We start from the raw sequence: 14950 nt of genomic DNA on the forward strand, positions 1-14950 counted from the left end.
TAGTTAGTACTCATTCACTAGCAGCTGTTTCCATCACACTTTCATTAGAGTTGAATAATGTGGTGTGGGGGAGAGAGAGAGAATATGAATGTGTGTTAGGAGGAAGGCAATCTACAAAAAGAGTCTATCATCTTGGAAATGGCTCTTTCCTACATCTATCTATCTTATCTATCTATCTATCTATCTATCTATCTATCTATCTATCTATCTATCTATCTATTGACAGAGTCTCACTCTGTCGTTGCCCAGGCTGCAGTGCATTGGCATGATCTCGGCTCACTGAAACTTCCACCTCCCAGGCTCAAGCCTCAGCCTCCCAAGTAGCTGGGATTAGAGGCACGCATCACCACGTCTGGCTAATTTGTGTATTTTTAGTCGAGACGGGGTTTCTCCATGTTGGCCACGCTGGTTTTGAACTCCTGACCTCAGGTGATCCACCCGCCTTGGCCTCCCAGGGTACTGAGATTACAGGCATGAGCCACTGCACCTGGCCACTACCATTATTTTTTAAAATGTGACATACTGTCAGACCAACTGCTAAGCCTTTGACATTTCAAAATGACTTTGTGATGACAACTTCTCCACACCAAAGTTCCTTGCTTATGCCACAACCTTTTGCAATCTGGCTTAACCCTACCACTCTAATGGGACTGTTCTCCTAAGATTTCCCAAAGACACTGTCTACAAACTCCTTCTCCACCAGTCTCCATTTTTCTTGGCCAGCCAGCCAACTTGAATCTTCCAGTCTCTACTTCCTTCCTGTAACACACTCCTCCCCAGGCACTCCAGGCCACGGTACTGTGTCCCTTACTGAGCTAATATAATCACATGGCTTCGAGTTCAGTTCCACCAGAAATTTGGTGTTTACATAGCAGGTCCTGAAGAGTTTTGAGTAGGGAGGTGATCACAGCTGTGCTCGCAGAAAATTAATCCTGTTGCCTCATGAAGGAAAGAACAAAGCAAGCAAGCCAGATTTGAGGCTACTATAGTAGACTCCCAGGAAGCTAGTAATAAGAAGTAAATCAAGACAGATGTCCAAAAAGAATCAATAGGATTTGACTGAAAAGTCATATCCTTCAAAGTTTAGCTCACCAGCCCTGTGCACCCCCTGCCCACAAATCCACTGATCACTCTAGTTAGCAACCACTCAAACTCAAAACCCTTCTAACAATCACACACAACTGTGACACTGATTGGCAGAGTTTGGGGGCATATCCATATTCCTCTTGAGATTCTCCAAAGTGCCAAGTACCCAGTAAATGCTCATTAAATACTGGTTGAATAAGACACTATTCTGGTCACCATTACTGAGGTCTATTTCAGTTTTCATATAATTCTATAAATTCAGATGCATATAAAGAATTTACTGATGTACTGAGAATTATATTGTTTTATGATCTCCTTCAGCTCACAAGCTTCATGATAGTCACAAACTAAATGTCCAACAATAGGAAAATGCTTAAATAAAACATAGTCCCAATCAATAAAGGTAGAAAAAATAAAATAGAGTATCGCCATTTTGCAACTACCGATAAAATAATGGATCTAAGCAGTGGTTTGCTGGAAAAAACTCATGCCAGCTTGTGAGAGCCAACTGTGTGCATCTGTTCCAACCTCCACATTCAGTAACACATCAGTAGGAATGAAATTAGCCATGGCAGGAGTGTTTACACCATAAAAATTGGCAAGTGGCCGGTTGTTAAGCATCTGCTGACACACCACTGGATGTAGGCAATGATGATCAATAGCTGATAAAACCATTATTTGAAAGGTCGCTGGGATCTTTATCATAACACATGGATCAGGCTAATACTAGGTAAATGCACTAATCAATCAAACATCACAAAAATAAAGGCATTAGACACTAGAGATCTCTTAATGTGGTGCAGTAAGAAGTACACAGCATCTCTAGGTAGTATTCTTGTCAAAAATCTAAACTAACTCTAATCAAGCCTAGACCTACCTATCATTTTCTAGGAAATACAGGGGATGGAAGAACAATCAGCAAAATACAGAATGTGGAAAAAGTCTACAGGGTAGATGATTTTTTATGAATAAATGAATAGCAAAGAGAAAAAAAAAGACTGAGAGAAGAACCTATCGGTTAAGAGACTTAAGATATACCAAAACAAGTGCAATGTGCATGTAGCCCTTGTTTGAATTCTGATTGGAACAAGCTAGTATAAAAAGACATACTTGAGACAATTCAGGAAATATGAACACTGGCCAAATATTAAATGATATTAAAGAATTGTTAATTTTGTTACGTATGATAAAGGTATTGTGCTCAAGTATTTTAAGACCTTATCTCCTAGAAAGATATATAAAGAGTTTATATATAAAATCATATGATATTTGGAATTTGCTTCAAAATAATCTGGGGTGGAGGTTCTCAACTTTTACATAAATTTGAAATTTTTCATAACAGTTTTTAATAGAGTAGCCAGCATATAGATGATATATAAAAGAAACATAAAATTATCAGTACTGACATGGTTATCTCCAAGAAATAATGTATAATGTATATAAAAAAGGCATGAAGAAAACATGCATAATGTGATGAAAATTATTTTAAAGACAATTTAGAATTGTATCAAAAAGAATAAAACTTTTAGGAATACATGTAACAAAAGAAGTGCAAGACTTATATACTGAAACATTGTTGAAAGACACTTAAAGACCTAAATAAATGCTAAAACATACTGTATTCATGCATTGGACAACTTAATGTTATTAAAACAGCAATACTAACCAAACTGATAGACAAATTCAATGCAAGCCCTACCAAAATCCCAACTGACTTTTTGTTTTTGCAGAAATTGACAAGCTGATCATAAATTTCATGTGGAAATGCAAGGGACTCAGAATAACCAAAACAATCTTGAAAAAGAATAAAGCAGGAGGACTCACACTTCCCAATTTCAAAACTTACTATAAATCTACAATTATCAAGACACTGTGGTACTGGCATAAGGATAGACCTATAGACCAACGGAACAGAAATGAGAGTCCAGAAATAAATCCTTATGTTTATGGTTAATTGATTTTCAACAAAGGTGCCAGGAAAATTAAATGGAGAATTAATAGTCTTTTCAACAAATGGTACTGGGACAACTGTATGTCCACATGCAGAAAAATGAATTTGGACTCCTATCTCATGCCATATAAAAAAATTAACTCAAAACAGAACAAAGACCTAAATGTAAGATCCAAAACTGTAAGACTTTGAGAAGAAAAGAGGAGTGTTTGTGACCTAGAGTTAAGCAGTCATTTTTTAGATATGACAGCAAAAGCACGAGCAACAAAAGAAAAATACATAAATTAGACCTCATCAAAATTAAAAACTTTTATGATTCAAAGGACACCATCAAAAACATGAAAGGACAACCCACAGAATGAAGGAAAATATTTGTAAATCAAGTATCTGTAAAGGAAATTTTATGCAAAATATATAAAGAACATTTACAAATCAACAATAAAAAGACAACTCAATTTTTAAATGAGCAAAGATTCTGAATATTCTCCAAAGACAACATAAATATGACCAATAAGTACATGAAAAGATGTATAACATCATTAGCCATTAGAAAATGCAAATCAAAATCACAACACCACTTCATGCGCACTAGGATGGCCAAAATTAAAAAGGCAATAACAAGTGTTTTGAGGATGTGAAGAAACACAATTGGAATCCTCATAAATTGCTAATGAAATAGTAAATTGCTTCCGCTGCTTTGGAAAATACTTCAGTAGATCCTCAAAATGTTCAACATAGAGTCACCATATGAACCAGAAATTCCAGCCCTACCTATATACTCAAGAGAAAGAAAAAATATGTTTACACAAAAACTTAGACATGAATGTCTATAGTAGAATTATTCACAATAGTCAAAAAGTGGAAACAACCCAAATATCAAAAAATGTGGTTTATCCATACAATGAAAGATTATTCAGCCATAAAAGGAATGAAGTATTGATTCATGCTACAACATGAATGAACCTTGAGAACATTATACTAAGTGAAAGAAGCCAGTCACAAAAGACTACATATTGTATGATTCCATTAATACAGAATTCCGGAATGGGCAAATCCATAGAAACAGAAAGTAAGTTAGTGGTTGCCAAGGGATAGGGGAAGAAAAGGGAGGAATGGGAATGATTGCTCATAGGTATGGGGTTTCTTTTGGGGGCGATGAAAATATTCTGAAATTACATAGTGCTGATGGTTATATAACACTATGAATATACTAAATATCACTGAATTGTGCACTTTAAAAAGGTGAATTTTATAGTATATGGGTTACATCTCAATAAAGCTTTCATTTAAAAAAAACCTGCCCAGACTGCCAAATTGAACCCTTGGCTAGCTGTGCACTGTGGACCCAAAAGTTTGGGATGGGTCAGAAATCCCATAGTCCTACTAGATTTTAAAAGAAACAAGTAGCACTCACAGGAAAAACACAATAAGGAAATCTATAAGGTCAGAGCTGCTTGTGTGGCCAAATTCATCTTTTAGAGAACCTGAAAGGTAAGTTTGGTATTAGGAACATCTCTTACTTAAAAAAATATCTCTTACTCAAACTTACCCAAGCAGTTTACCTACTTCTTAAGTTACAGAAACAAATATTCATTTATAGAAAACCCAGGAAAGACTTCTCAATTCGCCACTCAATAAACACAGCCACTTCCAAGTTAAGAGCCCTTACCACGATGTTTTACCCAACTATACATCTCACAATGTAACCTTTGGGAGGTCGTCCAGAACTACTCCTCAGTGTTGGAAGGGCACTGAAATGGAATCTGAAGAACACATGAGAGCTTAAAAGGCTGCTCAGAGCCGGGTGCAGTGGCTCATGCCTGTAATCCCAGCACTTTGGGAGGCCGAGGTGGGTGGATCATGAGGTCAGGAGATCGAGACCACCCTGGCTAACACGGTGAAACCCCATCTCTACTAAAAATACAAAAAATTAGCCAGGCATGGTGGCAGGTGCCTGTAGTCCCCAGCTACTCGGGAGGCCGAGGCAGGAGAATGGCATGAACTCGGGAGGCAGAGCTTGCAGTGAGCTGAGATCATGCCACTGCACTCCAGCCTGGGTGACAGAGCGAGACTTCATCTCAAAAAAAAAAAAAAAAAAAAAAAGACTCAGAACACTTTTGTCATTTCAGCTGCATTCCAGGAGGTGGTAGCAGATGGTCATAAAGACACCCTGAATACAGAGTCGTAGGGAAGTCTGAGATAGGTAAACTCAGGCAGGAAAGACATCTCTGGTACTCTCAGATACCATCATTGCAGCTAAAGAGTGAAAAGCAAATTTCTTATAATAGGTGACATCTGTACATGAGCCAAAATTAAAAAGATACAAATAGGCATTCAACAGAAAGTCAGCTTGTTTCCCAGTCCTGTCCTCAGTCATACTGTTCCCCTTCCCCAGAGGCAACTATCATTGCCAGTTTCTTTAGCATCATCCTGAAATTGTCTATACATTTATAAACATACACATTCTGCACCATGCTTTTGTCACTTAATTTATCTGAGGTAGCTCTCCATGTAGTATACGTACCTGTTCTTTTTAACAGCTTCATACAATTCCATAGGATGATGTACCATAGTTTCTTAACCATGGAATGAGTTGTTATTATCAGTATATCTAAAGCAGAGACAGGAAATTAGCTACCCACGGACAGACACTAGCCCCGGATGTGTTCTGTTCAGCCATCACAATGGTTTTAATGTGTGGATCTCAATGTATTTGGCCATATGGGGTGTGGTTAAAAAAAAAAAAAAACTGACCATCAACATCCCCTTCTCCTTTTTTGCAGTAAGAAGGGTATTTCTGGGAAATGGCTGCCCTGCCAAGGACTACATTTCCCAGCTGCCTGGCAACTAGGTCTATCCATGGGCCTACGTCTCCCCAGCTAGATTTGAGTGGAAATGATGAAAATGCCCAGTCTGAAACTTTAAAGGAAGGCTATGTCTCCTCCACACCATATCTGCCCCTTCTGCCAGGCAGATTCTCAATGACTGGAACAAGGCAGAGCTAAGGCTTTTTACTGTCACCATGGAAACCTCAGGCTACAAACCTCAGGCATGGCTTTGAGAAGAGGCAGGTCTGAATCAAGAGTGGAAGAGAGGGGTAGTTCTTACTGTCTCTGTGGACAGAAGAAACCCTTTTTTATGAAAAAAAAAATCACCTCATGAAAGTAACTGTTTCATTGAGGAAAAGGAGATTAGGTACCAGCTTAGTGTGATTTTTCTTACAGGAATCTCAGTAATAAAAGATGTTTCATAGCTATAAATACAGAGCTATAAAATCCAAACATCACTAAGCAAATTCCAGGTCTGGCTGCCTCTACGTTTTGCATACTTGCATTGTCACTGACTTAGACTTTCCTGCACATTTTTGCTATCTCTCAAACACAGCAGTTGTGTGGGACTGTGAGGCAATGGCTCCAAGAACTGGGTCAGCTATTACAAATGGTTATCTCCCTGTTACACACAGCAATCATAGTGTATCCACTTCTCCTTATGAAAACACATGCCTTGGGTTTGACGCCAGTACCTAGAGCCCTGGAATCATCTAGGCTACTATAAATCACACATTCACACTCTCTTTACAGATACCAAAGTTGAAGCCAACTGTTCTATATTTCCAAAGTTGGCTTTGTTCATTTTTATAGACTTACATTCTAAATCAGCCCTTTGTTCTTTTTCCCCATATCATGTTACCTATTCTCATAAATGTAAAGGCATTAATGCCACCTACTTCTAAGCTATTCCTTTAAATGCTATTTGAATCCTATACCAAGAGTCTGTGGACTCTCCTTCCATTGGTCCTACAATTTTTTATTCTATTTCCTGCTTTTTCCTTTGGATAAACATCATCACTCCTACGTAACAACCATCCCATCTTTCTCTTCATTTTCCTCTTTCATTTTTCTTTGCATCTTCTCTGCATCCTATTTCCTCTCCACACTATCACTCCACTTTAAGCCACTCTGTCTCAGCACCTTAGCTTCAATCACTCTGTTTTCACAATCCTGCAAGTCTCATTTTATTAAACAAGGGCTTAATTTTATCTTTCCCTTTCAACTCAAGTCCACATCTTGCTTCATCTCACATTATTTTCCCCTCTTTTCTTTACCTTTCCTTATTCTTCTATTGTCATAAACAGGGTGGCCCAGGCAGTCTGTCTTAAGTGATAAAGTTGGCAGAAGGAGGAGACATGGGGGTGCAGGGGCTGGAGGGACAAGGAAGAGCAGAGCAGCAGGTGAGGTAGGCTTCCCCATGACCACCCTCACATTCCCAAGTGCCTGACAGGAGGGAGGTCCAGAACTTAGGCAAAATGAAGAAGAAACAAGTGGTCCCCGTGGTTAGGCAAAGAGAGATGTAGCAACAGAAGCTGGCCGAGCCTTCTGAGCAGGCAAATCATAAGAGAAGAAATATTCATGGCCAATAACAATACAAAAAGATTCTCAGCCTCACTAGGAATCAGAGACATGAAACTGCCTATTATATAGGTAATGATTAAAAAGATGAACATTAAGTAGTGTTGGCGAGATTATGAGGAAACACTTTCAGACAGTGTTAATGATGGAGCAAGTTGACAGCTTTTCCACCTCACCCTTTGGCAACATATAGCTACACTTTAAACATCTACAGCCTTTGACCCTGCAACTCCAACCAGCAGGATTTAACCTAAGAAAATAATTAGATGATGAAACAAAGATATGGACATGAAATTATTAATAACCTCTGCCTTGTTTATATCATAAGAACAAGGTGGTGGTATGGGGGAGCTTGGCAAGGGGAGGCTGAGGGGAGGCTCATACCTGTGGAAGAGTGAAGGGGGAGAAAGACAAAAAGAGAAACAGAGGGGTATAAAGAGGACACGGGGGTCAGGGTGGAGAGAAAGGTTTGCAAGGGTGAGAAAGGAACGGAGGCTGGGGTCATGGGGTGGTGGGTGAGCTTAAGAGGAAAGTATGGGGAAGAGAAAAGGCAGAGAGAAGGAGGGAGAGAGATCTCTCCATCAAAGCACAGTCTACCATGGTATATCCATATCATGCAGACCTTACAGGGAATGGTGCAATCCTCTATATGAAATAGAAAGATGGTTAATTGGAAAGATCAGGATACAGAACAGCAAGCATAGTGTGATCCCATTTATCTAAAGTGATACATAAAGATAAGTGCAGCAAAGGGATGCCTACATGTACACCATGATTCTCAGTGAGTAGACTCTTCTGGTGGATTTAAGTTCTACTTCATGCATTTCTAGTTTGTCAGCATTTCGATAATTAATTTCTAGCAATATGCAATACACTAAAATTCTATATAATTTAGACAGACCCTTATACTTTCCTGTGAGAATTAACCAACATGAAAATAAAGTAGATGCAATTATACCAGCTGCTTTTCATACTGCAGAAATGTTCTACTCTTCATGTGATAAATTTAAACTGCTCATTAAAATTTCATCTGTATAAATTTGTACTGAAAAGACAATGGAATTAGGCTATGAACACAGACATCACCCACCTAGCTATTCTTTGTCTAAATATTACATTTATCAGGCCCTACCACAAGGGACCTCGCCAGGACATTATCAAACCAAAGTACTTTTCATTTTGAAGTCACATCACACAGAGATATCAAAGAAAGCTGTCTTAATTCAGGTTTTCCCTAATTAAGCCCCTGACATATGAACTTGAGAACAGGTATATTAGTCGAGTGAGGGGAAAGTGAGACAGGGCAGGAGGGAAGCAAAACAAGAAAAAGTAAATCAATGAATGGGGTACTACGGCAGGCAACTGGGGTTCAGTCCTTTTGTGAGCCTTCTGAGAAACTGGGTAGGAGGAATCACAGAATTGTCCACTAGCCGTCAAGGAAGTCGGGGTGTTATCCTCATTGGTGGAGGCTTGCATTTCAGGCATTAAATTATTGATACTTGCAGGCCATGGGAATATGGGCCTTACACGCTTACTAAGGCCTGTGGGTCAAACACAGTACTACAGGTTGAGTATCCTTAATCCCAAAATCCAAAATCCGAAATGCTGTAAAACCCTAAACTTTTTAGTGTCGACATGACACTCAAAGGAAATGGTCATTGAAGCATTTCAGATTTTTTAATTATACGCTCAATTGGTAAGCACATAATACAAATATTCCAAAATCCAAAAACATCCAAAGCCTGAAACACTTCTGATCCCAAGCATTTTGGATAAGGAATACTCAACCTGTATTTGGATTATGTTTATTATCTCACCAAAACCTTACAACTCCATGGAGTATTGGCTCTACTGTACAGATTAGGAATCTGAGATGCACAAACATTAAGCCACTTGCTGAAAATCAGTGAATAAGCAGCTGAGCTGAGGTCCAAACCCAGTTTTGTCTCTTCCACTATGTGATACAGTGTCATAAAAACCACAGCATGTGAATTCTCCAGTACAGCTGGCATCTCCTTACTGGGTCACATAACCTGAGAGAGACATGTGAGCATTTCCAGCCTCCCTCCTTGCAAGGTAACGGTATTGAAATAGCTTCCCAGATTGTCTGAATCTTCTTGCATCCATAGGAAAATCTTCCAGGTCATAATCTGCCAGCCATGTGAAATTTTTATAGCATCATCACCCGTGGTTACTCCTACCCTAAATACCAGTCACTATGAAATTTATGCCAGAATTCAGATCAAAGTATGACAGGAAATTCAAGGCAAATTTTTGTCTGATGAACTCATGGCAGAGAATTAAATTTGATAGAGAGTTCCAGGTTCTAGTATATTAAAAAACAATCTATAACTTTACTGTGAGGAGAACACTTTATTAGAACAAATAAAACATGCTGAGCTCTGCCCAGACACAGAGGTCATGCTAATGTGTGAGCCAAGGAAAGTCTTTTCTTGCTTTAGTAGAAAAAATAATCTGCAAATCACTAGCATCTGAGGCTGGCCTGATTTAAAATGCACACAGATGGAGAAAAAGTTCCAGGAAATCATTGTATTTATAGCTTGCCTGCATGAGTCAGTGGAAAGGCCCTTGCTGCTCCCAAAATAATACTTGGGACAGCACTGTACCCTATCACCTTCACTAAAGCAAAGGCATGCCTCTCATCTTCTATTCCTTAGGTTCCTTAGGAGGATATCTCCTACCTCACAAGAAGCCAGGGGAGCAGATAGGACCCCTCTGGGCCTCCCCCACCTCCAGCCCAGCTACACAACAGCTGGCTCAAGAACATCCCATCCCCAGAAGCCCAGGGCAGCCCACCTGAAGGAGCCCGTGCCCTAGGACCCTCCACCAACCACCCAACCAACAGTCAGATTCAGAGTCCCCACAGCATTAAATCCTACAGGACACAGGATCTTCCCACAAGTGTAAAATGCAGGAGAAGGTTCTGGCTAGGCCTTAATCTCTAAGATCTTTCATAGAAGACCACACAGGCATCTGAGGAAATGACAGACAGCGATCTATCTTGTTCACAAATTACCAACCATGCAGAGAGTAAGACCCCAGCCACACACTCAGCAGGCTGCATGGAAGTGAAGCATTTTTATCCTCTTGGTAGAGAATTTCCTAATTCTTGATCCATAACAAGTGTGGGCAAGGCTCCAGACACATGTGCTACATATGTGTCTACAACTGTTTTCTCTCCCAAGAATACCATAGCCACGTGAAGACCTTCACGGGATGCGAAACTGCCAGGTCTGTTCTTTCTCCGGACTCACAGAGGCCTCTGTGGCAGACACACATCCGCTGGCTCCAACAGGAAACAGAAGGGTTTGGGGGCAAGGGGCACTTCACCTGGCACACTGGGCTGGAAGACTTTATTCAGATCCAAGGAGGAGGCTCTGGAATGGGTTTTCTGTGGCCGAGGTGGCGGGGTGGGAGGGTCCTCGCCCCTTTTCATGGCCTCTTCTATGGAGGTGCTAGAATAAGATCTGTAGCAAAATAAGGGAAGGTCAGAAGGGAAATAGCAAAGCTTTACTCTCTGAAGTTGGGGTGAAATGGAAAATAACCACAAAGTCAAAGTGACTACAGAGAACTGATCAGCTACCAAAGCAGCCATAAATTCTATTACCCATTAAATGTCACTATGTACAATAATTGTCCAAATCCAACTATGAATTGGGATCTTTTTAACCTCTTTGTTCTTATTATACCTTAGGTCTAAATCGACCCCCCCCCAAAAAAAAAAAAAAAACTTTGTGTAAATTCAAATCCATTTCTATGGGAATTGTTAATAAAAAAACGGAGCCCTTCAGCTTAGGCATTTCCATGTTCTAACAGAAGGGCTTCATGGTATAAACTGATTAGAGAACTTTTCTCCTGTTCACTTGCAAATGTGATGACAGGTTCAAGTGGAATTGGGACAGATAAGCTGAGGGTAAGAATCCAATGTTCAGGGGAATATGCCACAAACGAAGCTAGGAAAGGAAAATACACATCAATCAGATTGAGGGGTCTAGCTTGTCTTTCCCTGAGAAAGCAAAAGTCTCATTTTTAACCTTCTTCCTCAATCTACAGCAAGGCATAATTAACTAGGCAACTTCTGAGATTGTAACTCCAGTAATATCATCTTTTTAAAAAGGAACTAAATAACTTGCAAAAGGTCAGACAGAAAGTTACACAGTTCGTTTCAAACTCCAATCTCTGTTTCTATATCCCATTTTAAAAACGTTTTCATACTGCCTATGAGTCAGGGGGGAAATACTTTGGTGATAGCAACTAGAATATTTATTGAAGACCTACTTACTTTCCAAATAAAATTCAACTCCATACACTGCTTAGAAATAGGTTTAAGGATGGGTTCCCAATATGATGATTGCGAAAAGGCCCTAAAATGTAGATGTATACATCTATTGTATTTAGCTTCTCAACTAGCTTCATGTCAAAGCAGAAAACGACCTTTGAGTCAGAGGTACATCCTAGAGACAAATTAACCTCTGAAAACCATTCTTCATACTTAGCTATTAGAGTGGCATTTAGGAAATTAGAATATATCAGTTACTATTAAACCCCTTCAGTTCTTGACAGAGCTGTTTTTGACATCATGAGTTTTAATTTTCCTGAATAAGTTTCTCAAGGATTCTTTCTGGTAGTTGAGGGTTCTGTCTGTCTTAAAGATTGCAACTTTAATAAAGCCACCATAATGGCATGTGACGTGTTCTGGGGTGGGCCCTGTAACATAACTAGCAAGAGAGACAAGGCAACGGCAGGCAGAAACTAGCAGGGAAGAATGCTCTGACTCTTTCAACAAGAATCAAAGGGAACTGATACGGACGGACAAGGTTCTTACATGGGAACGCTTCACTTAAAAAAGACAATTAGAGACTCTAGCTAGAAATGAAAAGAACTTTCTATGCCACATATAGCTTTTGTGACATCTTTCACTCAAAAAAGAAATAATGTGTGTGCAAATAATGTGTATGCATGCACATAGTTAAGCACACAATCCCATAGCGCACATTCCTCGTTTTCATTTTATTTTCATATATAACCTGTATGTTTATATCTTCATATGGAAAGTTACTGAACATAAAATAAGTGAGATTGTATAACCATGACTGCTGCAACCAATTAAAACATAAATGTGTAGGGAGTTAACAAAATGATGAATGCAGTGGTGTTAAAATGGTGATTTTCCCTCTTTTCCTTATATTTCTACAAAACTTTAATATTTCAAAAAAGAGGATAAAAATAATTCAATTCTCTTCTTCCCAGTGAGAAGTAATGAAAATAAAATCCTCCAAATTAGACCAAAAGCACAATCTCTGAAAGGATAATATGTAAAATTTAGCCAGACACATTAATAATAGAATATGTGGCTATGAGATTTTATAATTTCACTGGCTTTCAGGGAGAGAGGAAGTCAGCAGAAGCTAAAACTTTGAGGTTCGATTTATGGTTAACATAGTACACATAACAGATTTCTGCAATTCAATGGCAATTCCTACTATGAAAGTATATCCCAAAACTAGTACAGACTAGTTTGTAAAAGATCCATTCATCCTTTTAAAAAGGATGAGTAAATGTGTTGACCACAGAAAGAATGCCTATACCTTTTCTTCCTACCTAACAGAATTACTCTATTGTTTTTAAATATAGACAAATATAAAAATATAGATATCTGTATCTTACATAAACAAGGAAACAAAAACCCAATTTGGAAAATGCAGATAGAAACTAAAGGATAACTCTTTGACTTACAAAGAGATGAGGTTCCTTAAATATCAGTATTTCAAGCATATTAAATATGATCAGACTTAAATTTACTTTTTCAGGATTGTGTCTAGTAGGCAAAGGAGGGGAAAATGTCTCTAAGAGCCAAAGCAAAACAGAAAGCACACACATGGTATCCTTGGTATCCTATCTTACACTGCAGTTCTACCAGTGAAATACAGTACCAATACCATTTCCCTTCCTTAATGGATTAATTCTATTAGTGTCTCTGTATTTCCCCTCTGCGCCTCTTTTCTGAGTCTCACATCAACCGCAGCTCTGCCTTACTGGCTTTCTCTCTTTTAATAGCCTCTTTAAAAATGTGAAGCCGAGAGGGGCACTAAGATAGGCTCAAACAGACCATAAACATTGCTTACCTGAAGCTGCAAGCTTCACTGAAGTTATCACAAGCATTTTCTTTCCCTACTCTAGATTTTATTACCCAGACTTTTTACTTTTTGGTGTTCACCTTGTCATGATAGCAAATTTTCGTGTTTGTTACCTTACCCATATTTTCCTCTTTCCAAAGCTACTTCCCCCTATTAGTTATCATCTTGCAACAACTGGGTCATCTCACACAATCCACTTCATGTTGAGGGGCCATAGGGCACTAGTGACCACCTTCTAGCACTAGTGACCACAGAAACCAAGGCTCCCAGCATTACTGCATGTTCCCATCAGGCCACGCATGAGTGAAATGGATCATACCCTAAGCTTTACATCTAAAGGAAGAGGAAATCATGGGTTGGGTTTTTGGTTTGTGGTTCTTATTTCTAGGCAGGGGGCAGGGCACAAAGGGCATTAAAGCAGAAATTAAATGAACACTACCTGGATCTTGGTCTTGCTTTGAGACTGTTGGAATCCTTGGAAGTTGCTGAAACAAAGATTATTTGTTGTTTGCTTGGGTTTCATTTCTGCAGTTAAACAAGTTTATATGCAGCACCTGGGCTAGTACAGAACACATCAACAGGCAAACGTGAGGTAAAAATGCCCATGTGGAGAACTGGACATCTCCCACATTTTCATGATTTCCTTGTTTTATTTCAAAATCTAAAGGAACGATTAAAAAGAAAGAAAACCCAGCATATTTTTCCTTTGGCCAGAGCACTATTTGAGAGGCCATTCTCAAATTCAAGTTGATTAATGAAGACATTCCAGTATAAAAAGACAACCCCTTTCAAGGGGGTTGTCTTTTTTATATAACGATGGATTCACACTTGAGGGTTTCTTGGTCTATCATGATAGTCTAGTAATAGATTTTGAAACAGTCTACCCTGAAGGATAGGAAGAAGTCTATCTAACTACATTAAAAAACAAAACAAAACAAAACAAAACAAAAAACAAAAAAACACTACCAGAGCAGCATGGCCACAAAAAAACAAAGCTCTCACAAGTAAGTGGAAATGAGCTATACAGCTTCTCCTGTAAGAAAATATCCTTGTGTCCCACATCTCTGTGACCAAATCATACAGAGAATTATGAAAAAAAATTGCTGAATCTTTTCCCAGCCATATGACTTTTCCTCATCAAATTTAAATCATAAACTAACTTGCTCACTGCCAACACCCATAGAGCCTTCTTCCCCATCACAAGTTGTGAGGCGTAATTAGAAACATTTACAAAAATGCTAATCCTCTTTTTATGCTTTCAATCCTCTATGGAAGACAACTTTAGGAACCAGTAGCTATGCTCAGGTGTTGCAAACATTGCAAATTTTTCATCATAAAATGTCATT

At 38.9% G+C, this 14950-nt stretch overlaps 1 protein-coding gene across 9 annotated transcripts in view; it reads right to left on the reverse strand.

The window, feature by feature from the left end:
* Positions 1–14950, reverse strand: part of LOC105478175 (RALBP1 associated Eps domain containing 2) — a 195528-nt gene that overhangs the window by 57555 nt on the left and 123023 nt on the right. For 4 of the 9 annotated variants that reach the window (XM_011735231.3, XM_011735230.3, XM_011735240.3 and 1 more), the window contains exons 12-14: positions 14044–14089; positions 10798–10934; positions 5562–5648 (exon numbers count right to left, since the gene is read on the reverse strand). The exons of 3 other annotated variants lie outside the window; for them this stretch is intronic. In XM_011735231.3, coding sequence (XP_011733533.2) covers positions 5562–5648; positions 10798–10934; positions 14044–14089 — 270 coding nt within the window. The remainder of the gene's footprint in view (positions 1–5561; positions 5649–10797; positions 10935–14043; positions 14090–14950) is intronic. 2 more of the 9 variants (XM_011735234.3, XM_011735233.3) reach the window with 1 other exon arrangement.

This window comes from Macaca nemestrina, chromosome X (assembly GCF_043159975.1).
Source record: "Macaca nemestrina isolate mMacNem1 chromosome X, mMacNem.hap1, whole genome shotgun sequence".
NCBI classification, from domain to species: Eukaryota; Metazoa; Chordata; class Mammalia; order Primates; family Cercopithecidae; genus Macaca; species Macaca nemestrina.